At 41.7% G+C, this 24,725-nt stretch overlaps 1 protein-coding gene across 1 annotated transcript in view; it reads left to right on the plus strand.

Annotated features, from left to right (window-relative positions):
* SPATA48 (spermatogenesis associated 48) overlaps positions 1 to 24,725 on the plus strand; it is a 54,721-nt gene that overhangs the window by 23,701 nt on the left and 6,295 nt on the right. The window contains exons 4-7 of the mRNA XM_035026553.1: positions 5,296 to 5,434; positions 7,595 to 7,662; positions 14,158 to 14,199; positions 15,519 to 15,626. Of these exons, the coding sequence (XP_034882444.1) occupies positions 5,296 to 5,434; positions 7,595 to 7,662; positions 14,158 to 14,199; positions 15,519 to 15,626 (357 nt within the window). The remainder of the gene's footprint in view (positions 1 to 5,295; positions 5,435 to 7,594; positions 7,663 to 14,157; positions 14,200 to 15,518; positions 15,627 to 24,725) is intronic.

A 24,725-nucleotide genomic window follows, 5' to 3' on the forward strand; every position in this document is an offset into this window, starting at 1 on the left:
AATAAAGTATTTGTGTCATCTTTCATGACACATCCCCTTTGTATCCACAGTGTCCTGGCTTCAATGAGTCATTCAGAGAGCATCAGATGCAGATACTTACTCACTCATGTTGATGGCTAAAATAAAGAGGTCAAGGGAGAGTCTTAAAGAAAATCTATGTTTAATAGAAGAATAAAACCAAAGCAGAAAGGAAATGGTTAGAGAGAGGAGAAGATAAGAGTATAGCATCACAGAAAACCAAAGCAGAGAAAGCCTGAAGGAGTTCATTTACTCAGTCAAAAACCATCTTCAACTCTTGCTGTGTGTCTGTGCCCTAGGCTATGAGGTTCATCAGGGAATAAAGCAGACAAAGATCTCTGTTCTCAAAGAGCTCTCATTCTAAAGGGAGATGGACGATAAGCACAAACGTAACACGTAAATAGCTCATATCTTAGAAGGTAATGAGTCTATGGAAACATAAAAAAGATGGCACAGGATAAGAGCATCAAGGGTATCCTGTGTAAGGGTAGGAGGTTTCAGTAGTGAAGGAGGTCTGCGGGGGGGGTCCTCCTCAGTGATGGGATTTGAGAGAAGCTCAGAAGGCATAGGGAAGTGATTGCAGATCTCTGGAGTGACCATTTTCCAGGCAGAGGGAATGCAGAACCATGCAGAGACCTGTGTCAGAAATGTGCATGGAGTCAGGGGTGCACCCGGGCCAGGGTATCTAGAGCAGAGTACAAGAGGGGAATTAGAAAGAGAAGATGGGAAAAAGCAGGGAGTGTCTGGAACCAGACGTCCAGGGGCACTTTAAGCAACTGTAAACACCAGGGCTTTTTCTCTGAGGGAAGTGAAGGTTTAGCAGAGAAGTGGCAAGATCAGACTCTCAGAAAGTAACGTGGTGGCCTCTGTGTTCCCAGACAACCGGATGAGGCAGAAGGGGGAGGCCAGGGTACCGCTGGCGTCTATAGAGGTCAGGTAAGGACGGTTTGGGGGAGGCTGGTAGGAAGGTGTCAGCCACGGTTGGCTTCTGGATATATTTTGAAAGTAGAGCCAACACAATTTCCAGTTTGCAGGTAATGAATCTCAAGGAAATAGGAGTCAAGGACAATCCAAGGGTTTGGGCTAAGCAGCCAGATGGCCTGAGGTTGCCATTACTTTGACACAGGGGAGTGGGTTTGGAGGGAAAGGTCAGAAGTCCATTTTAGACCTGCTGAATATAAAGATGTTCATTAGATATCCACGTGGCTACGTCAAGTAGGTGACAGGGTGTATGGGTCTGGGGTTTGGAAGAGCAGCTAGAGAAATTAAGTGCAGGGGTCATGGCTTAGCAACAAGTGTGAATTGGCAGACACACGTTAAGGGTGTTCGGGGAGGAGGCAGTGAAACTGTGCAAACGGTCAAGGACAGTCAACCCCGAGAAGAGATGATTGCAGTTGCCCAGTGGGCTTTGAAATCAGCAGAAACACAGAGAGTGGAGGAGCGGGGGTCCGGGGGTGGCTGCCGTGAGCATAGGGACCTGACAATGTGTGTGGGTGCTGCAAAGCACTTCATTCCCTCCAAAGTCCTTCCTTCCCCAGGGGCTGAACCCAGCAGATGTGCCTCACATTTCAGCCTCACCCACCATCAGTTTCATGAAATATACTTAGGAGTAGATATTTTCCCAGAAGGTTTATAAAAATATAAAGAATATATGTGAAATGTGTGATTAAAATCAGAAGTCATGCTTTCTCTCTCTTTTCTCTTTCTCTCCCTTTTTCTCTGCAAGTCTCCTTAGCAGAAGAAATCAGCATTGGGATACTTGTTGACCTAAATGATGCCAATTTGTTAATGAAAATGTCACTTAGTAGCCCTTTATGTGTTTTGTGTATAAGAAATGTTCTGTGAAATATCCTGCCATTCTGTAAGCTTTGGTTTCAATCATCTGTATTTAGTTTTCAGGAAGTTGAAAATTGAGGAATTTTTAAAAAGATGTTGTTTATTTATTTGAGAGAGAGAGCACAAGCAGGGAGGAGGGCAGAGGGAGAGGGAGAAACAGACTCCCCACTGAGCAGGGAGCCCAACACAGGGGCTCGGTCCCAGGACCCTGGGATCATGACCTGAGCAGAAGGCAGACCCTTAACGACTGAGCCACGCAGGTGCCCCAAATTAAGGCATTTTAAAGAATTGTACTTCTTGCCCATTTTGTGGCTGAGATGGGGGAGGAGGCAAATTCTATTTCAACATATACTTGGAGATTCTGATGCAAAATCATACAACCTTTTTTCTGTAAACAATGTCAATTTTTAATGAGGAATTATTTTCATTCTAACCCATATTTCAGAAGAAAAGATAACCAGTCAACCAAATGCATTATTAGGGTTACAGTGCCCCGTTGTCTGAAGTTCACGTCCCTTGGACAGAACCCTCTGCATAGACCACAAGTATTACAAGTCTGGATGGCAAGTTTGTAGCAAGATCGTGTGCCTTATCTCCTCCTTGTAAAACAACTGGAAAAGTATAGCAACAATCATTTTTACACAGTTCTTTTCGTTGGTGTGTTGGCAACAGCTTCTTGTTTTCCTTAGGAAGAGTGTTGTTCATGTGTGAGTCTTCATTAACTCCAAGTGAAGTGGTGAAAATATTTATCCCTTTAGAACAGGCTGCATCTTTTTAGCAAGTCATGAAAAAACAAGTACTAATTTACACTATTTACCAAGCTGCAATGCTTTAAGAGCACTACTTAAAAAGCAAAATAAACTTCATTTACATTAAAAAAGAAAGAAAGAGAAAGAAAGAAAGAAAGAAAGAAAGAAAGAAAAAGAAAGAAAGAAAGAAAGAAAGAAAGAAAGAAAGAAAGAAAGAAAGAAAGAGAAAGAAAGAAAGAAAAAGAAAGAAAGAAACAGGGTATGGAGCTGTGTTTCAGAGTCTTAGAGCAAGTTGAGAAAAGAGCTCTATGGAAAGCATCTGCAGTCTGGGGGCGGGTAGTGAGACACCCAATTCTCACCTTTCTCATCTTAAAAATGAAGGATTTTAACGAAATGGCCTATAATTTCCTCTCTGGTTTTTATTTCATTCCCTATCGTATTCTTATCTTGGTGTCTCTCAGAAAAAATTCCAGTGGTCATCTTGGAAAAAGTTGCTGATTTGGCTAAATTCATGATCCTTTGCTCAGAATATAAGGATTTTTGACAATACAAAGTATGAAATCATACTATCCGATAGTCTTATTTAAAACACGGCATATAAAAGTTTTCATAGGGGAAAAAAATCTTGTGAAACCTGTATGGAAAATTCCATAAAATATTCGTGAAATGCATCAGAGGCTCAAACAGAGATGCATCTTGCAAAATTTAATTCAACTCAGGTGAATTTCTTACGACAATACCATTCAGATATTCTGTCTGAAAAATGCACCATTTTAGGGACCCCCTGGGTGACTCAGTCTGTTAAGCATCTGCCTGTGGCTCAGGTCATAATCCCAAGGTCCTAGGATCTAGTCCTTGCTCAGCAGGAGCCTGCTTCTCCCTCTTCCTCTGCCGCTCCCCCTGCTTGTGCTCAGTCTCTCTCTGTGACAAATAAATAAATAAAATCATTTAAAATAAGAGAGAGACAAATGAACCATTTAAGCTTTCGCTACAATTAAAAGTATTTCATAAGAGTTAGCTTTTCTTTAGGCCACGGTAATTTCAGAGTGAGTGAGTTGAAAACATATACACAACAGTGAACACACTGTGGAGACATCACCATGGTGTTTAATTTCACAAATATTAATTTAATGAATCATCACATCAGTCCTATGTGGTAAATAAAATGTTTATGTTGTTTCTTATCCAGGCTTTTATCCCAAGCCCCGAGCACAGTGCTTGAAATACAGTAATCGCTGAATAGATATTTGTTGAGGGAATGAGGATCACTGGTAATTGTTTGCCAACTGAGAGGAGTGGAATTATTTGGAAGGAGAAGGCTGGCTGACAGGGTGGGACGGAGCGTTCAGCTTTTGCACCAAGGCTGGGCAGGGTAGGAGCAGGATGCTGGACACCGGGGATGGCCATCTATCCATCTATCCTGTCCGGATGCCACCACGTGAATGAGGGAGCTTTGGTTTTCCTTCAGAATCAAACTGGAGTCTGTTTAGCTGTATCTGTCATGTGTGTCTGTCTAAAACAATAAAACAAAACTTTCAAAACTTGAAATCCAAGACGGTACCTTTAGATCCGAATTCTGTGTGTATAACGCTTGCTTTTGCTAAGATGGCTGGACTCCTGGTACCACGGCCCAGACTTTGATAATCAGGATCATTGGTGTGGGGCAGTGGGAATGTGGCTCACTCTTCAGGGGCTGAGAATCTGCATCAGCATCCTGACTTCGACCACCAGTAGCTGAGCAACCTTAAGCAAATAAATTTTATTCTCTAAGCCAGAGTTTGTTTATTTGTAAGTTAAAGAATGGTCTTTCTGCCCTGCTGCGAAGGTCAAATGCATTTTTTTGTGTGTGAACTGTAAGATGCATATAATTAAATGCATTGGTTTTCTACTGCCATGCAACAGACGACCACAAATTATCAGCTTTAAACCACATGACTGCAGTCAGAAGTCCAGGTGTGCCCCGACTGGGTTCAATACTCAGAGTTTCTCAGGCTGGAATCAGAGTGTCAGCTGGGGCTGGGTCCTTGTCCTCCAGGAGCAATCGGATTCGCGGCAGAATTCAGTTCATTAAAGCTGGGGGGCTCATGCGGTGTTTCTTTTTCTTTCTTTCTTTCTTTTTTAAGATTTTACTTATTTATTTGAGAGAAAGAGAGCATGAACAAGGGGAGGGGCAGAGGGAGAGGGAGAAGCAAACTCCCTGCTGAGTGCGGAGCCCAACATGGGGCTCGATTCCAGGACCCTGGGATCACGAGCTGAGCCGAAATCAAGAATTGGACGTTTAACCGACTGAGCCACCCAGGCACCGCTCATGAGGTGTTTCTTTAAGGACAGCTGCAAAGTGTCTACCGTATGTTTATCTCTTTTTAGGGCTCACCTGTTTGGGTCAGACCTACTTAGGAGAATCCACCTTTTGATTAACTCAAATTCAACTGATTAGGGACCTTGAATATATAGGCACAATCCCTTGGCCATATAAAGTTGACATACAAAGTATCACAGGAGTGGTATCTTGTCATACTCATTCCTCTGCCCACACCAGAGGGGAGGTGGTTATATATGACATGTACACCAGGGGGCAGGAGTCATGGGGGACACCATCGAATTCTGCCTGCCACAGGGTATGATACTGCTAGGACTCATACCATTTGAATATGTATTTTTCATACTATGTCCTTATTTAATAATTTCACAGAGCTTATGAAGTTGTTCCTTGGGACAAGATGCTACCACCGAAACCCGACCCAGAAGAAACAACAGTGGAAAAAGCTGCTGACCTGATTTCACAATGTTTTACACTGAAAAGATATGAAGGGGCCCCATCAATAACCCAGGTCAGTGATTAGGGACCTCAATTACATGTGCATAATGCCTTTTCCCATATATAATGTTGCATTTTTGCAACAGTGCATTTATTTCTAAACTGAAGCCCAAAACTTGAATATTCATTTTATTGTAAGAAACATGGAAAGAACATGTAAATATATACATTTATAGACTTGAAAGTGCCATAATCAAAAAAGTCATCAGGGCGCCTGGGTGGCTCAGTTGGTTAAGCGACTGCCTTCGGCTCAGGTCATGATCCTGGAGTCCTGGGATCGAGTCCCGCATCGGGCTCCCTGCTCAGCAGGGAGTCTGCTTCTCCCTCTCCTGCTCCCCCCTCTTGTGCTCTTTCTCTCTCTCACTCTCTCTCTCAAATAAATAAATAAAATCTTTAAAAAAAAAAAGTCATCAATAACCTCAAATACTTCAATGTTACCTGTATTGCACTTCTTAAAATTTTATTTAAAAACTACCTCTGTCTCAAAAGTCCTTTGCAATGACTGTGTTTATTTTAAAACTGCACAAGGAGGACTGAGGGATGGAGAAATAATTATGATTCCATCAGAGAACCTGTGTTGAGAACAGTTCTTGAAATTGAGCCTAACCTCTGCACTCTGAGACAGAATGGGAAAACCCATGAATCATAGAGCTCTTATTTCTAGCAAAACAAAGCATAGTTGGTTGTCTCCACAGATGTATGTTTTCATATTTATTTTATTTTATTTTATTTTATTTTATTTTATTTTATTAAGAGAGAGAGGGCGGGGAGGGGCAGAGGGAGAGAGAGAATCTTAAGCAGGTCTACGTTCAGCATAGAGCCTGACATGGGGCTCGATCTCACGACCCTGAGATCATGACCAGAGCCAAAATCAAGAGTTGGACACTTAACCGACTGAGCCTCCCAGGCACCCCTCTGTGTTCATTTCCAAACATCAAGAATTCAGCACGTGAATTTTTGTATCCACACCACCAGCCAGGGTACTTTTCCTAAAGTGTGAATCGCTTCATATCACTCCTCTGATTAAAACCCTTCATTTTTGAGGAAGTGAAATCCATGCTCTTTGACAGGACATGTCCCCCGTCCTGTTATTTGCCCATGGCCCCTCCTCAGCCTGATCCTTACCTTCCTGTTCCTCTTGCTCCTCAAACCCCATCCTCTGAACAAACAGTATTCCACTCCCTTCAGCATTCCCTTTTTTCCAGGCTAAGTCCCATGAATCCTTTGGGTCTTAATGTGGGACCTCACTATTGCCCTCCCAACCCTGGCTCTGTGCTTGCAAAGCGCCTCCTACTTGCATTGAATCTCTCATCCTTTCGCTCTGTTCCTCATCCCTTGGAAGTCTGACAAGGCTGGGGACCACCTCTCATAACAAAGCTCTTTCCTATGTAAAACACATAGCACTAAAGAGGAAAATGGTTATATATAAATATGGTGCTAAATACGGACTCCTAAGAGGTTCAGAACCACAGGGTAAGAAGCCCACATTATTTTGAAAATCTTTGTCAGCTTTTACAGAGCAAAATGGCAGCAAGAGAGAAACAATGTGGCTATAATATAAAGTCTTGGCACAGGATTTGCCCATAGAAACTAAACTAAGTCGGAGGACAGAAAATGTGCCTGGATTCTTACAGCTGTTTTTAAGGATCTCTCAACTACTTAAAAATATTTTTATATCTTTTGAAAATTATATCTTTTGAAAATATTTTTATATCATTTTTAAACATATGCTTTGGCATCTAATTATGCCAGAACCCAAAGTCCTTCCTGGCAAGATGAAGTTCAAAGCTCAGGGTCTGGATGGGGCTGGAAAGGGGAGAACAGCCTGGGGCTGCAGAGGGTGGACAAAAACAGAGCCAAGTGACCACAGGTTCTGAGATGAAAACCAAAATCAGACCTTTCACAGGGCTTCAGTCTATAGGACGTAGATGATGAGGCAGATTCCAGCTGTGTGAAAACTAATGGAAACTAAGGGTCTGAGGGCAGAGCAGAGACCAGGAGGGGCTCTGGGGCAAAGCCCTCTGTTGCTAAGCAGGTTTGGAGAGTGCTTTCCATTGGGAGCCTGGGGCTTGCCTATGATGTGGTGCGGATGGTTAAGAGCACAGGAGTTTATAGACAAGACATGATGTGATTTGCTCATTAAATATGTCATTCATTTTGTTGCTGATTTTAGATGGTTGGTGGACTCTGGGACAGATTTCAAACAAGATCTTTCTTGACACCGGTCAAGCCAGTTACTTTGTAAGTTTTATCCCCCTGTGTTCTCATCAGTAAATTTTTCACTATCACAGATCTCTCACTGATACGTCTGGTGCTCCCATCCATGGCTTATAGAAGGGGTGAGGGGCATATCCTCTGGAGAACATTCCAGAGACCTCAGACTTCCATCCCTGTGACGGGAAAGAGAACCCAAGTCCCGTTCACTTGCTCAGTGTTGCCTGCTTTCTCTTGTTTTCTCTTAACCCTCCTTACAATTTAGACTATGAATGGGGCGTCTGGGTGGCTCAGTCAGTTAAGCGTCCGACTGTTGATTTTGGCTCAGGTCTTGATCTCTGGGTCCTGATATTGAACCCTGCATCAGGCTCCTGCTGAGCGTGGAGCCTGCTTGAGATTCTCTCTCTCCCTCTGCCCCCCGCCCCACATTCTCTCTTTAAAAAAAAACCCACAAAAATTTAAAACCATTTAAAAATAAGGAGTGCTTTATGAATAAGTTGATATAAAGAATTATAATGTTGTGAAATCCATGGACTTCAAAGGATTGTAACATTTCTATCAACTTTTGCATCAAGCAGTTATTTTGTGTTTTATTTTATGCTAGAAACTATGGCTTTATTATTATTCCTTCCACGTAAGTAATTTTGTGCATGCAGTCTAAAAAAGCCTGATGTTTCTGTCTTCGAAAATGTCACTACTTCTTCCTATTTTTTGTTCTCACTACAACCCACATCCAGGTTATCATCTATTTTTTATTTTTTAAATTTATTTTTGAATAAATAATTGAAATTTAATATATACAAAACATACAAATAAGAATATGATGCAATTTGTGTAGCATTTCCCAGTTTTAGAAATAGAGCATTACCAACATAATGGAGAGCTTCTCTGTTCTTCCTTAGGGATCACTATCATTCTGGATTTGATGTTTCATATTTCATACCTTCCTATAATCCTTTAAAACACATGTATTCTTTTTAACCAAGATATGGCATTGTGTTCCATGGTTCTAAACTCAATATAAGTGGCATTATATATATATATACAACTTGAACATTTTTGTTCATTGTTGTGTTTGTGAGATTTATACAAGTTGGCATTTAGATCTCTAGGTGCTCACTTTCCTTGCTGGATAGTCTTGCGTTGTATGGATATACCACAATTTATTTATCCATTCTTGTAATTTAATTATTTTTTGATTTTATTGCAGTTGGAAACAATGTCCCCATTTCTTCATGTACTCAAGCACAAAAATATTTCTAGATTTTATATACATATTTACCTCTACAATTGCGGCATCAAGAGGGTGCCTTCCTTATAATCTAGAGATCGGCACATTCTGCTCCAGATGCCTTATACCTATGGGCTAAACCATTGGGAGCGCTTGAGTTCCCACCACTGCACATCATGGCCAGCATTTGGAATTTCAAGTTTAAAAAAATTCTAATCTTATGAGTATGAAATTGTATTTCATTATCATTTTCACTTACATTTACCTGATAGCCAATAATCATTTTTTGTAGGTTACGACTCACTTGGGTGTTCACATCTCTAACTTACCTGTTCATATATTTTTCCCCATTTGCAGTTGGGTTCCTTGTCTTTTATGTATTAATTGTATAAATTTTTATGTTTACTATTCTGGAAAAAAATTCTTTGTTGGTAATATGCATCAAAGTATCTCCTTTTCATCTGTGACTTTTCTGTTTTATACTGCTCTTTGCTGAACTGAAGTTTTGAATTTTAATATAACTGAATTCATCAATATTTTCTTCCATGTCTTATTATTTTTATGGACTTTTTAATAGATCTTTCCCTACCCAGAAGTAATATATTATTCTTCTTAACTTTTTTCTAAAAAACACTTTGCTTTTCACATTTATTTCTTTAAACCACTTGAAATCAACTCAGGTTTAGGGTGTGAATGAGGGATCCATTTCTCCACATGACTGAACAATTACCCTAGTGCAGGTTAATGAGTAGACTCTACTAAGTAGTTTAATGAGTAAAGTGTAGCCTGTTGGTTGCAACCCATTGGTAGTGAGTCACAACCACCATTTTGTAAAATTAAATAGAATAGAAAATATAAGAATGAATCATATGGAACTCTAGACAGATCTGTGTATTTTGCAAAAAATACTGCAGATGTTTATAAAGAATCATGTAAGACAAAGATAATGCATAAGAAAAGCACATGTCCACAGTGAGATTATTCTATCTTTTCTTTCCTAGAGATTCGATCATCACCTCAATGGGAAGGTTAATCTTGTACATTTAATTTTATATTTACCTAATCCACAACTAATTGCTAAGTCCAGGAGATATTTAACTGTAGTCGGCAAAATTAATGAGAGTTCTTGATAAATTTCAGTTATGGAAAAATAATGTCAAAGACAACATTTTTCAAATGTTTGTACTACGTCAATAAAACCAGCTTATATTGCCCTTTAGAAATGAATTTTTATATCAGTAAGAGAAAAAAGAATAATGAAGTGAAAATAAGCAGAATCATAATCACGTTTAACTGTTGCATTTGGTATTGCAAATGGTGAAAATATTGAGAAGAATGTTGTCTTGTCAGCAAATGTAGATTTTCTCAAGCCATATTCTAAAAATAATGTATAAACTTTTTGATAAAGATTATTTAAAATGTTTTGCCAAATGTGGAATACATCCCAATATAAAAAATAGATTCCAAGGTAGAAGTTGAAAGGTAATAATTTTTTAAAGATTAAGACACTCACAAAATATAAGACTCATAAACATAGCAAGCTGAAACTGTTGGTGGTCACAATCAAATATCTTTTAGAAGAACAAAGATGCATTGGGTGTTATATGCAAACAATGAATCATGGAACACGACATCAAAAAATAAATAAATAAGTAAATATTTTTTTTTTAAAAGTACATTTATCTAACTAAAAAAATAAGTAAATAAAAGAACCAAGATGCAAATCATTGGTGCCAACTTTTACATTATGCGAGTACTAATAAGAACACTATTAGCATCTTTTTATTTATATATCATGTGGTGAAATAGCAAATAGTTCACCCAGATGATAAAATTTGTATTCCCGTTTATATGAATCCATTGCCTTTTTAATTTTTTAATTTTTAATTTTAATTTGTTTTTTAGAGAGAGAAGGGGGGAAGGGCAGAGGGAAAAGGAGAGAGAGAATCTCAAGCAGGCTCCATGCCCAGCACAGAGCATGATGTGGGGCTCGATTTCACGAGCCTGAGATCATGATTTGAGCTGAGATCAAGAGTCAGATGCTTAACTGATTGAGATACCCAGGTGCCCCCATTGCACATTTTATTTTATTTATTTTTTTATTCTTATGTTAATCCCCATACATTACATCATTAGTTTTAGATGAAGTGTTCCATGATTCATTGTTTGTGCATAACACCCAGTGCTCCATGCAGAATGTGCCCTCCTCAATACCCACCACCAGGCTAACCCATCCTCCCACCCCCTCCCCTCTAGAACCCTGTTTGTTTTTCAGAGTCCATCGTCTCTCATGGTTCGTCTACCCCTCCGATTTCCCCTGCTTCATTCTTCCCCTCCCGCTACCTTCTTCTTCTTCTTTTTTTTTTTCTTAACATATATTGCATTATTTGTTTCAGAGGTACAGATCTGAGATTCAACAGTCTTGCACAATTCACAGCGCTTACCAGAGCACATACCCTCCCCAGTGTCTATCACCCAGTCACCCCATCCCTCCCACCCCACCCCCCACTCCAGCAACCCTCAGTTTGTTTCCTGCGATTAAGAATCCCTCATATCAGTGAGATCATATGATACATGTCTTTCTCTGTTTGACTTATTTCACTCAACATAATACCCTCCAGTTCCATCCACGTCGTTGCAAATGGCAAGATCTCATTCCTTTTGATGGCTGCATAATATTCCATTGTATATATATACCACCTCTTCTTTATCCATTCATCTGTCGATGGACATCTTGGCTCTTTCCACAGTTTGGCTATTGTGGACATTGCTGCTATAAACATCGGGGTGCACATACCCTTTCGGATCCCTACTTTTGTATCTTTGGGGTAAATACCCAGTAGTGCAATTGCTGGATCATATGGTAGCTCTATTTTCAACTTTCTGAGGAACCTCCATACTGTTTTCCAGAGTGGCTGCACCAGCTTGCATTCCCACCAACAGTGTAGGAGGGTTCCCCTTTCTCCGCATCCCCGCCAACATCTGTCGTTTCCTGACTTGTTCATTTTAGCCATTCTGACTGGTGTGAGGTGGTATCTCATTGAGGTTTTGATTTGGATTTCCCTGTGCGGAGCGATATTGAGCACTTTTTCATGTGTCTGTTGGCCATTTGGATGTCTTCTCCCATTGCACTTTTTAAATAGGAAATCATTTGATCAGTGAAAAGCTGTATGTCTTAGTCAGTATTGCCATGTCTCCAAGCTTTTGAGAGTGCTGCTCACCCTGACCCTTCCTCTATGCAAATGTTGCTCCTAGGAGCCCACACTAAAACCTATAATCGAATGGCTATGTGGCTCAACTCATAATGCCCAAACCTAGAAACCACCAAGATATCTTTCAACAGGCCAGTGGGAAAGCACATACTGGATAAACATACTAGAGTATACCCATGCAATGACATACTACTCAGCAATGAAAAAACCAAATGCAACACACAATAGAGTGTGTGAATCTTAACTGCATTTTACTCAGTGAAAGCAGCCAGACCCAAAGGGTCACATATTGTATGACTCCATTTATATGACATTTAGAAAAGGCAAAACTACCAGGATGGGAATAGAACAATGGCAGCCAGGAGTTGGGAAGGGGGGAAAGGGATGAATACAGAGAGCCTAAAAAGGGAACATTTAGGGTAGTGAACTGCTCTATATGGTTACTTGACTCTGTATTTGTGAAACCAATAGAACTATTCACTAAAAAGAACAAACTTCACCGGGTGCCTGGGTGGCTCCGTCGGTTAAGCGTCTTTCGGCTCAGGTCATGATCTTGGCATCCTGGGATCGAGTCCCACATCGGGCTCCCTGCTCAGTGGAAAGTCTGCTTCTCCCTCCCCCCTTGTTCCTCCCCCCTGCTCATGCTCTCTCTCTTTTTCTCTGTCAAATAAATAAATAAAACCTGTAAATAAAAAAAAGAACAAATTTTCCTGAATGCAAAGTGAAATAAATACATGCATATATGCACCCATACGTGCCAGATGTTGGGGGAATCCAGGATGGAATGCGGATGGTGGCAAAAGAATCTATGTTTCAAATCAGTGACGTAACTACACTTTAGTGGATGGTCCTAAATAAGTTTGGAGACAGTATTTTGACGGAATAACGTAAGGCTAGAGATGAAACCAATTGTATATAAGTGCTATGCTCTAGATGGTGTGTGCGTCTCCCCAGGGAAATGGGTTGGTGATTCTAACACTGCTTACATGTATGGGTTTGAACAAAACGAAATGTTTGCTAGATAACAGGAAGCAGGTTTCACACTGTCAGGAGAAAATACGAATAAGTAAGGAAGAAAGGCTATGCATGAACCCTGTGGCACTGGATTTGATCGGGGGGATCCTATGAACTCAGGCTTACTGTAATTTATATACAGATAGCAGATACAGAAATACACACACACATGTGGGTCTGTAGAGGTGCCCACACTCGTGTCCGTCCCCAGCTCTGTCCACTCGGAGTACCCAGGAGCAGGGACACCTACCCCAGCAGCCACAAGCATAACCAACACCCAGATGTCGGCTTTTATTTTTTATTTTTTTAAAGATTTTATTTATTTATGGGAGACAGAGAGAGAGGAGATGCACAGAGGGAGAAGCAGACTCCCCCCTGAGCAGGGAGCCAGACTCGGGGCTCCATCCCAGGACCCCGGGATCATGACCTGAGCCCAAGGCAGACGCTTCACTGACTGAGCCACCCAGGTGCCCCCAGATGTTGGCTTTTAATCACCACTCTCCAAGAAAAGAAATTTTGAGACCCCTAAAGAAATGGCCGATTCTGGGGCTGGAGCAGGGAAAATACAAAATGAACCTGGAGCTCCTTGTGATGCTATAAATAACTGTGATCTCGTGTGAGTCACAGAACTTCGTGCCCTGGACTGCTTCCTGTATACCATGGAGAGTTAGACTGGATGGTCAGTAGGAGCCATTCAACATAAAAATTCCGTGTGTCTAAGAAAATCGGGGGTCCGGCTTTGCCAGATAGTGCCCGTCCAGTCCCGAAGGAAGCGTACGGCAAAAGGGAAAGCCAAGAAGAAAGGCTCTAAATTAGGGCTACAGAGAGCAAACCAAGAGCAAACCCGACTCCTTGAGAGCTGGAGTCAATTTGTTCTGTTTTTGATTTTCACTTAAAACTACATCTTTAAATCACCTCAGTTTAAAATTACAAACTCTTAGAGGTTAATTCCCATGAGGTATCTTAACACTTTGCTCTTCTTAATAAGAGAAACACTGTAATAATTTGATGCTTATTAAGTTAATGTCAATAACTCCATTGTCCTTATTTTCTCTTTTTTCTAAGCGTGAGTCCAAGTTCCAGAAGCAAATACATTCCTCTTTATACGTAAGTGAGAGTGTTTCTAAATGTCTTAAAAATTACTAGATTTACATCTAAATTGTAGCTGCCTTCAGCTCACTCATGTTTGTAATTCACTGTTTAAGACAACTTATACTTTCGAACAGATTTCTAATGTTTTGCCAGCACACAGCCTGCTTAATGTCAGGACTTCCATCACAGATCTGTTAACGATTATGATAAAAGAAAGAAAGGGGGAGTGGTATTTTTCTGTTTCCCCAAATTGGTTATTTTACGAAGTAAAATACGCTGGGTGTTACTAATATTGGATGTTGTCAACCAGAAAGGCTTTGATACTCGATGCGGAAGATGCAATGTGCTCGCTAACACTGAAGTACAGGAAATGTCTCTTCTTACTTTTCTAAATTTAAATTTGGCTTTCCATAGTTGGCAAGGACCTGCATCGTCCACTGTGTGGGGGTCCTCTCCGCTTTGGGTTGAGGAATAACCTTGTGTTTGAGTCTGTTGGGCTGCTATCCTGAAACGTCACTGACTGGGTGGCTTATAAACAACAGACATGTCTTTCTAACAGTTCTTGAGCCTGGAAGCCCAAGATCTGGGTGCCAGCCTGGCGGGGAGAGGACTCTCTCCTGAGTCCCAGACTTCTCCACCTGTCCTTCCAGGGTGGAAGGGGCAAGAGAGCTCTGTGTTCTTAGAAGAACACTAATCCCACTCAGGAGGGCTCCACCCTCATGATCCGAGCTCCTCCCACCTCCTGCTCCCTCCACCTCCTCCTACCATCACCTTTGGGCATTAGAATTTCAACATAGGAATATGGGAGGAACATAAATATTCAGATCATAGGGCCATGGAACAAAGTGAATCCAAGAAGATGGGTCTTTCACCTTTGCCCTTCCCCTCCCTCATTACTGCTCCATGATGGAGGTGACCAGTCTTTCCAACTAAGTTTCTGTCCCCAGCTGGAGCCCTAGTGGCTCTGGCAGATGCCGGTCTCTGCCCTACCCCAGGCTTGATCCCCTTCTCCAGTGAGGGAGCCAACCCAGGGCTGCAGAGACAGCCTGATTCTCGGCACCAAAAAACACAACCCACCTGTTACTCCCACTCTGGCCCAAACTTAAGATCATGAGGGCCTGGCAACTGTTACTCTGAAAATGGGAAAATCTCTTGCCTTTATTTTTTTAAGGCAAATTTTTCCATCATCGTGATTATTATTAATTTATTTTGCTTTTTCAGTTTTTGATCTATTTTAGCAAATAAGATTTCCTTTGGATGTTAGGACCCTGTTGATCTTTTTGTCCATTTTTCTTATAAAGAAACCCACGTTTTCTTTCCCTGTCATTAAACAGCGGTTACGTGCAGTCCACAAATGCTGATGACGTGGACAACCCCTTCGGAGACATCACATCTGTCGCCAAGCCTCGGACCTCTAAAACGCTCTATACAAACACAAGTCGGTGAGTTCCACTCATAATTACTCCCCTTATGTTACCGTTAAGGATGGAACATGGTGATGGGCTTTATCATAAGTGAGAAAGAAAAGACGGCCACCAGGGACATAGCTTAAGAAGAAAGACAGCAGCTGTCTGAAAGCACTTGTCACAAATGAGATCACAATTTTGTGCACTGACTAACCTGGGTGCCTGGATATACATGCATGTGATATATTTTATATTCCACGTTTTATAGATATATAAAATATATTCACATAATCTATATAAAATATATTTTATATATTATAAAATTGTATAATAATATACTTATATATATTTACACACTTCTGTAATCTTATATATATATACTTATGTATACTTATACTCTTCTATAATCTTATATAATATATAATATAAATATATCACATATATTTTTATAATATACAAATAATATATACAGTAATATATAATACATTATTATATATAATATGCTTATAATATAACATATAACATATATAAAACATATATAATATAAAACATAATATAAAAAAGTTATATAACTTATAAGCTATAATATAATATATTGTATGTAAAACATGTACTATATGATATATAATATTATATAATACACACTACATATCATATATAAATATAAAAATATATTTATCATATAATATATTAAGCTATATAAATATATGTAGCATGTTTATATATAATATGTATATATATTTGCTTTTACCAATGGGAACAGTAGGGCTCAGAAGTTACTTCCCTAGGATCCACCAGACGCTGCTGGATGTTGAAATCCTGTGCTCCTTTCATTATGTCACTGAGTCGCTGAATGTCATGGATATTCTCCCATCAGTTTCTGTGATGACTGACAAATTTGCACATTTCATGCAAGGCCGAACTGTGAATCACGACAGTATTTTTCAGTGTTAGTTGATTCCTGTTTTTTCCGAAATGTCAGTTGTGCCCATGATGCAAACAAGCTGCATTTCTCTGTTGCAGGTTAGATGCAATACTCTAACCAACCTACAATAATCTCACATTTCCCTATGTTATCCATTCTGTCTATGTAATTTTTTTGACTGCTTGGCCGAACTATAACATATGTTTCAAATCTAACTTCAGTTTTAAAATATAGTTGTGTAAATTATCTCACTTAAATCTCTAGATCAGGCACCCAAAGGAAAAGACAAAAGAGCCTATAAAATTCTCCAGGTACCGTGTTAAGAACTGGTAACATAAAGATAAAAAAGACAGAGACTTTGCCCTGGCGTACCTCAAGCATCTGATGGGTGGATAAGAGCTGTACACAAATGATTATGATATAAAGCAGGATGAAGTAAGTCCCCGAAAATGTTAGCTTCGTGTTTTCGAAGCTCAGGTGCACAGAGAGAGTCTTTCACCCGTGGGACCCAAAGGCTGCCTGTGACGTCTGAGCTAGGTCTTGAAGGATTCGTTAGTGTGATTCTTCCTCAAAATTTGTAAGGAAATTAGTACTATTAAACGTAGTAATTCTAAAGATTTTAAAAGAAGGACATGGGGATGAAACCAATTTAAAAATATCCTACAGGTATAAAAATTTAATACTCTTTTTCTTTTGAAATGTATCTTTAATTTTTGAAACATTTTATGAAACATTCTTGCCAGAGAGTCGAAACATACTCTCTTGGGTCATTCTTCAAAGACAGTGAAAATCAGCCTGGCAGCATTTTAAGAATTTGATGTAAAACATACCGTCTAACCTGAATAACTCTGGGACCGTGCCACTCTCCCTGGTCTTGCTGTTGATTTCTGTTTTTAAGGAAATGAAAGTATGAGTGGATCTCGGAAAAGATTTGAAGACATTAATTGTATTTGTGCGATTTGGGCACTAGAGGGCCACCAACCTTGCAAAGTTTCTTCTTTCCATCAGCTTTCAGTTTTTCATGTAATCTTAACCTTTTAACACAAAGAAATGCTTTGCACTTTTATTATGAAATATTGATAGATACTAAAATATATAGTGTCCTATGTAACATAGAAAGTAAAATAACACATAAATGCATGTGTTTTCCTGCCTAGATAAAGAGATAATATTTTACTAATTATCTTTTAAGCCACTTGTTTGTACCTCCTAACTTCATCACCTGGGTCCCCTTCCCAACCCAGAAGTCATCACCATCAGACTGCATGTTTATCCTTCACTTACTTTGCTTGATAGTTTTACTACATACATACAGATCTCTAAACAAAATCCTTTGTTGTTTTTACAAAACCGCATTGAGCTAAAAGACAACACCGTATGATTCCATTTGCATAAAATCCCAAACCCAGGAACACATGAACTTAATTACCTTTGTGCCAAGTTCAGAATATAGAGTGCCGTTTTATTCCAAACCAAATATGACTCTTCCCTTATTTCCTCATCTTAAACTTTCTTAAAGGAAATTGTCTTCATGATATTATCTTCAGGATTCTCCCCATGATCCGTGAGACTTAATCATGGTAGGCGAGCCCTGTGGCTCCCCACTTCTTCAACAGAAGCCAGAATACAGATGCTCAAGGCCTCTGCCTCTTCGTTCAGGTGGTTCCATTGTTGGGATCACCAGTCTTCCAAAAGAGTGACTGTCTTTCAAATTGCCTTCCTTAATTTCAGATTTTGTTTTCTGGTTACCAAGTCATCTGACGTGGCCAGGGTTTTTAAAATTGCTGGTGATTGTACTAATTGTTTAAAAAAGAGCTTAAAAAATTATTGTAGAACCGAATCTGATCATTATGGAAAAAAAGTATAGAGACATTGGTCATAAATATAACCACACTCTCACACAAACCATTATTAAGATTTTGACATAGTCCCATCAGTCATATGAGCTTTTAGTCTTGCTTTCATATGTTCATTAGCTAGGGTCATATTACATTTAAAATTTTTACCACCTTAACATTACAACAGCATCATAGTTACATGTATTATGCACTCATTATAATTTTTATTTGTGTAGATGTGTTTGTCAATGACTAGTTCACTCAATTGATTGGTGACATATGCAAATTCTTTGCATTTTTTTGTTATGATAAATACTGCCACCAAGCACTTTGTTATGTGACTCATTTTATGAGTTGGGATCTTTACTTAAGGGAGACTCCTCGAAGTGAATTCTGCAGTCAAAACACAGGAACATTCTTAAGCATGTTACAAACTCATTTTTTTGGAAATTTTATATAGATTTACAGAACAAGTATTTGTTCTTAGTATTTGTGCCCTCCTTTGATGCTAGTGTTAAAGCTTACCAGACATCTTTTTTTTAATCTCTCAAATCTTTTCACTGTAACAATAAATCAAATATTTTTAAAGTGCAGAAAGTAAAATGTCTTTTCCATTTTCAACCCCAAAATTAAAAGCTTGATATATTTTTTACTCTCCACCACACACATGAGTGTCTGAAAAGTATAGGTCCCTGTGTACTGTTGTGTGCATACATGTGTGTGTAAAGCTGAAATACACAATACACATTCTCCCTGACACTATGCAGGACTATTAAAACCTTTTTAATGGCTGCCTGATATTCAAACAAGGCTATATTATAGTTTACAGAGGCCAAGGACTTAGTACACATTTTTCCTATTGTAAACAATGTAACAATAAATACCTCCACATACACCTTTGCACAATTATGCATGCATATATGTAGAATAAATCCCTAAAAACAGTGTTTTCTTACTAAAATTGAAATATCTTCTAATTTGTGGGAGTGCCCGATTATTACAAAACATTTACAGTTAAGGAACTCACAATATTAATGCAGTTTTCGTTGTAGTTCCTCACTTGTAACTTGAGAATAGTCGAGGAACTAAGTGAATCCACAATATCCATTGGGTTCAACAGGATATCTTAAAGCTTGGGAAAAACGGCTTTTTCATCCCTTCAACAAACATGTACTGTTTACTGGATCAGGTTACTCTTCAGGAATTAAAAAAAAAAAGTCACTCCTCACTTAGAATCTGTGTCAAGCAAAAAAAATAAAGCAAAAACTAACATAAGGAAACCCCCTTCCCCCCAAATATGATTTTTTTATCCTTCTCTTGAATGTAAGAGCTATATTCTTTGCAAGAGCTTAATGAACAAGGTTGATGAGAAGTTTGTTTCCTTTTAGTAATTATCTGTGATTCCATGTCGTTCCAAAATGCTTTGCATTCAAGAGTCATCGGTGCAAAGCACCTAACTGTGGGAATGATATGGAACAGTGTATCTGTGCAAAGTCAGGATCCAAAGGCATAAAATTCTGCTCTTTCCTAAGGAAATGCTGGAAGTGGGTTTTCTTTTGCCAACGACCAGCTGTTGGAGCTATGGACCTGGGGTCTTAGGTAATGCCTCTCACCTGGCCCAGCCCCTGGTTTTACCAGCAGGGAAATAGGCTCAGAGAAGGAGAGGTGCCCGCCCAGGTGACACAGCCCAGTGAAGTGGAAGCCGGCCATGAACCCGTGCCTCCCGCCCCCACACCTGGTGCTTTCCAGCCACACCACTGGCCTGTTTTCCCAAACCCACCAGGCCCCCCTCTCCCCCACTGGGCTGTCTTCCACGAGGCTGTAATCCTTCATTTCAAGACTACACGGTTTCATATTCACTGTGTCTTCACCTCAGTCATCTCTGCGATGAAGCATTTGCAGATAACCACTGATTGTCCAGAATGGATCCTCAGGCAGGTGAGGACCAAGGTCTGAGATGGAAGAAGGCGGGGCCTTCCTGTCAGTCACTGCGGTATGCTGCACCTTTAAAAACAGACACACACACACACACACACACACGCACACACACGCACACACAACCTTACCACAACCCAGGTTCAAGAATGAGGCTATGAATAGTAGTTCCTTACCTTAGCCGACACTTCTGCCTTTTCAGAGGACTTTCACATCTACTCCTTCATTTGTTTTTCAAAATTGTGTGATGAGGCCAGAGGCGCGGGAACAGGTACGGTCCCCATTTTACAGATGAGGAGGCTGAGGCTGGAGGGCATGATGTAAAGAGCCCCAGAGCACTCATTTCAGGAGAGACTGAGAGACGGGCCACCTAACCCCCAGGGCAAGCTCATGCCCTGCTCACAAGGACATGCCTTTGCGTCTGGGGAAGCCTCCATCCAGCCCTGTTGGCATTCAAAGCCTCTGGGTTATTTCTGTGTTCCCTTCCCTTCGGGGACATTCTAAGAACAGAGGAAAAGCAAGTGTAGGCACTCAATGAGGGTAATAAAATGTAATTCCTGAACAGATCTTGGGGCCCAAATATCTTCCATTCTGAGAAACACAACCCAATGTCCAAAATGATGGTGGTCTTACTTAGATTTCTCGCCCGACAGTCAAAACAAGTAAATCCAAGCTCAAGGCCCCTCCTTCTTTTTCCCCTCTAGCTGTGGGCACCCCAAGAATGTTCTGCAGCCCCCTTGTCTCGGCCCTCCCCGAAAGCCCAGCCTTGCCTTTGTCCCACCACCCCCCTTGCCCTGGGCCAGTCTTGACCCCTCCCCCTGCCCTGCCCCCTCCAGGGGAGGCACAGGTCCCCTGACCAGAACACAGTGTGGCTCCCAGAGCTTCAGTTCTGTTGTCTAAGGTCCCATGGCTGGTAGGGGCAGCCCCAGGGTTCAATACCAGCCTCTCTGCCCTCTGCCCTCTGACCCCATGCCTCTCTCTTTCTGTATCCCTCTCATACGCCCCCTCCCACCCTCCCCGTTACTTTGCATTGGCGGTCTTCACCCCACTTGGGTTCTTCAAACCTCTACATGTGCATTTAAAAATGTTCTCATTAAGTGAAAGGTGTCAGGAGCAGGCCTGGCTGATTTCTGCCTGGATGTGTACCTGACACTGAACAGCTCTCAATGAAAGATCGTCGAATTGACTTGAACTCGCATGTGCACCCGTGTCCTGAGTAAATGCGACCACTCGGAGGTAGCAGGGCTGTCCTGCCTCTGCTGCGGGCCCTGGTTGTCCAAAATGGATCCAGGCAAGGATGGCACCCCTTACATCCGGGCCTTCTGGGTGGGGGTGGTCCTGTGCCCCCGCCAGCTCGAAGGGCTCGGGGCACGTTCCTTAGACTCTCTCTAAAACCTCAGGTCCTGCATCTGCACGACAGGCATGATTCTAGGACCTACAAAACGGGGTCTTGTGAGGATTAAGTGAATTCATGCCAGTGTTTAAAACAGTGCCTGGGATACAGCGGCTGGTCCCGTGAGCATGAGCCACGTCCAGGGAACAGCGAAGAAGCTCTCTGCGGGCTGACATCCCAGCCCACGTGCACACGACCTGTATTCTACACACAACCTGCTCTTCCCACAGCTTCTTCTTCTTCATTTCCTGTTTAGCTTTTAATTACACACCCTCTGTGCTCCCTTTTCTAAGAAGCCCACTAAGTTCCTTATATTCTAAAATTCTTTATTTTCTATTTTATTTTGCTGGGTTTAACAAAGCCAGTTAGTTGCATATTTAGGCGATAATGTCTTCCCACCTACCCATAGCAAAGAGAATCCCGGTTTACTCTGGGAATCGGAGTACGCCAGAAGGTGTTCAAAGGCCTAGAAGCTATGGAGCAAAGGCAAACAATGAAGACTTATCTTATTTTTAAATGAGTTCCAGCTTCTCTCTGCTCTCCTTAAGAGGAGGAGGGGGGTCTTTGAACACGGAACCAATCTGGAAATACATTTAAAAGCCCATGTCACCCCTCAGCAGCAGGGCTGCAGAGTGTCCCCCAGAGACTATTCTCTTCTTGACAGGAGGTCAACGTGTTGCACTGAAGATGGAAAAAATTCCCCCCGTGATGTCCCTGCAAAGGGGGGGGTGGGTAAATGGAATAGATTTAGAAGCGGCGTGGGTGAGGACTTTCGCTTTCAAATATTTGGCCAAATTTCAAAATTGGTTTGTTATGCAACTGAATTCATTTCTTAAGCCTAAGTGGCTTCTCTTTAATGTCTCCTGGCTCGTGGTTTGTTGTTATTGGATGTGAGGTAACACAACATCGTATCATCATGATAGCGTGGTGTGTCATACCACCTCGCAGCAGTAACCTGTGTGCCATGGGGCACGCGGAGCTGTCTGATGTTCTCTGCCAGGCTCTCCTCCCAGTTGGCAGACCGCTCGCCTCCATCTTGGCTTCTTAACTGCTCTCATGGAAGGCCGTGACTTTAGAGGCATTTCAATTCTGCAGGTGTTTCAGAAGCAGTGGAAAAAACATCTCATGCAGAGGAAGGGGATTTCCTCTGTAACATGCATGGAAGCTTTATAGAATGTTTGGGGGAAAGACAGACACATGAATAATTTTGCCCTGTTTTTGGTTACCTCTCTGACATACAGCCACACTTCTTCAAGAAAATTCCAGGAAATCCTAAAGGGCACTGCCTAGAATTTGGCAACGCTGATTTGATCACCCAGGTCCCTCCAACAAACCTGAAAATGTAGCTCTGACATGGGGATTTCCAAACTTCGATGCACTGCTTATCTAGAATTATCTCGAGAGCTTTTGAAGACCCCAATTCCCAGGTCACACCCCACTTACCAGTTAAATCAGAATGTCTGGGGGCTGGGAGTCAGGCATGGGTACCTTTGAAAAATCCCCATGAGTTATTCAGTGTGACATTTGGAAGCCACTGTCTGAATATCTTTTTGGCTGCTTGTGCTGGATAAACTTCACCTTCTCTACCTATCAGGCTCCTATTTTGTAAATTTCTCATTAAAATCTTAAATTCTTAAAATCTTGTGTTTCAACTACAATTAGTTGAGCCCCTACTAAGTGCTGAAGATTTGCTGGCCGCCTTCACATTCATTGAACCCCCTTCTACCCTGGATGAGCCTTGAAGAGGTGGATGGGTTTCTCTCCCTGCTGCAGGGGGACTGGGCTGGGGTCCAGAGGGCTTCCGTCCCTGGAGGAAGAACTCACAGTTGGTTAAGGGGCAAGTCAGGAGTGGAAGAGAGGCCCGGCTCCCCATGCAGTGGGCTTCCCTGCTCTCTCCCTACCTCATTTTCCTAGTCTCCCAAGATCCAATAAGGTGTACAATTTCTTCTGCAATTACCATTGATGCACGGTCCCTTCACTCTGTTAGCATTAGGTGTCCCTGTTTTGCTGCTTGGAAGCTGGTATATCATCACCTATAGTCACAGCAAGGCTATGACTTGTCACTTGCAAGACACAGATGGGGTTTATTAGTACAACTCCTGCCTGGTACATAATTTTTTCTCTAACATTCCAATACTAACAGATAACCATGCATGGAGGGACACCGAGGGACTGTGCCGCGATCCACATGTGGGGGGGCATGGAGGGGCTGTGTCAGGAGCCCTTTCCATGCATAAAAGGATCCATGCGTAAAGGTCTGTGCCACAATCCATGGTCCACGAGTGGGGAGCAGGGCACCAAGGGGCTGTGCCTTGATCCACGCCCGGGGATACACCGAAGGTCTGCGCCACGATCCATGTGCGGAGGGAACACCAAGGTCTGCGCTATAATCCACGATCCAGCACGGAGGGACACCAAGGGGCTGCCCCAGGAACAGGTACCTTTTCCCCACCAAAGACGATCAGGCCTTGAGTTTGCTGTCTTTACCCCCTTGCGTGGCTGAGGCAGTAAGGCTCTGAGAGATTCCACGTCTGTGGTGCAGTCCTGTGAGCTAATGAGCGGAGTCGTGGGGTTCGAATCGGAGCCCTGACCCTTGAGCCCACACCCACATCCCCATGCCACTCTCCTCCATCCGCCTCCTCACCTGCTGCTCTAAGAACCAACTCCCCTGAAGCCTCCTATTTCAAAACGTTCTCCTAAGGCAAATGGATCCTGGACGTTTTCTTTGGCTTATTGTGTGTGGGGGGTGGGGAAGGCCGCAGGTGCAAGCAAGAGACCCACAGAGGAACTGGTCGTTCGCCCTGGACAGAGGTTTCCTTGCTGCAGCTGTCATTGTATTGCATTTTGTCTGCGCATCCGTCTCGAACGAGGACCAGCGCCCGAGAAATATCACGCTCCTGAAGAAAAGGCCCAGGGATGGGAAGTGCCAACCACTGACTGAGCAGAAGTGGCAGCCCGTTGTCTTGGCCCTTTCCTCGCTCCTGGTTTATGAACGATGGTGGCGGTCATCCTTGTCCCTCCCAAACACGTACGATGAGCTGAGG

This window comes from Mirounga leonina, unplaced genomic scaffold, assembly GCF_011800145.1.
Source record: "Mirounga leonina isolate KUSES-001 unplaced genomic scaffold, KU_Mleo_1.0 Mir_199, whole genome shotgun sequence".
NCBI lineage: Eukaryota > Metazoa > Chordata > Mammalia > Carnivora > Phocidae > Mirounga > Mirounga leonina.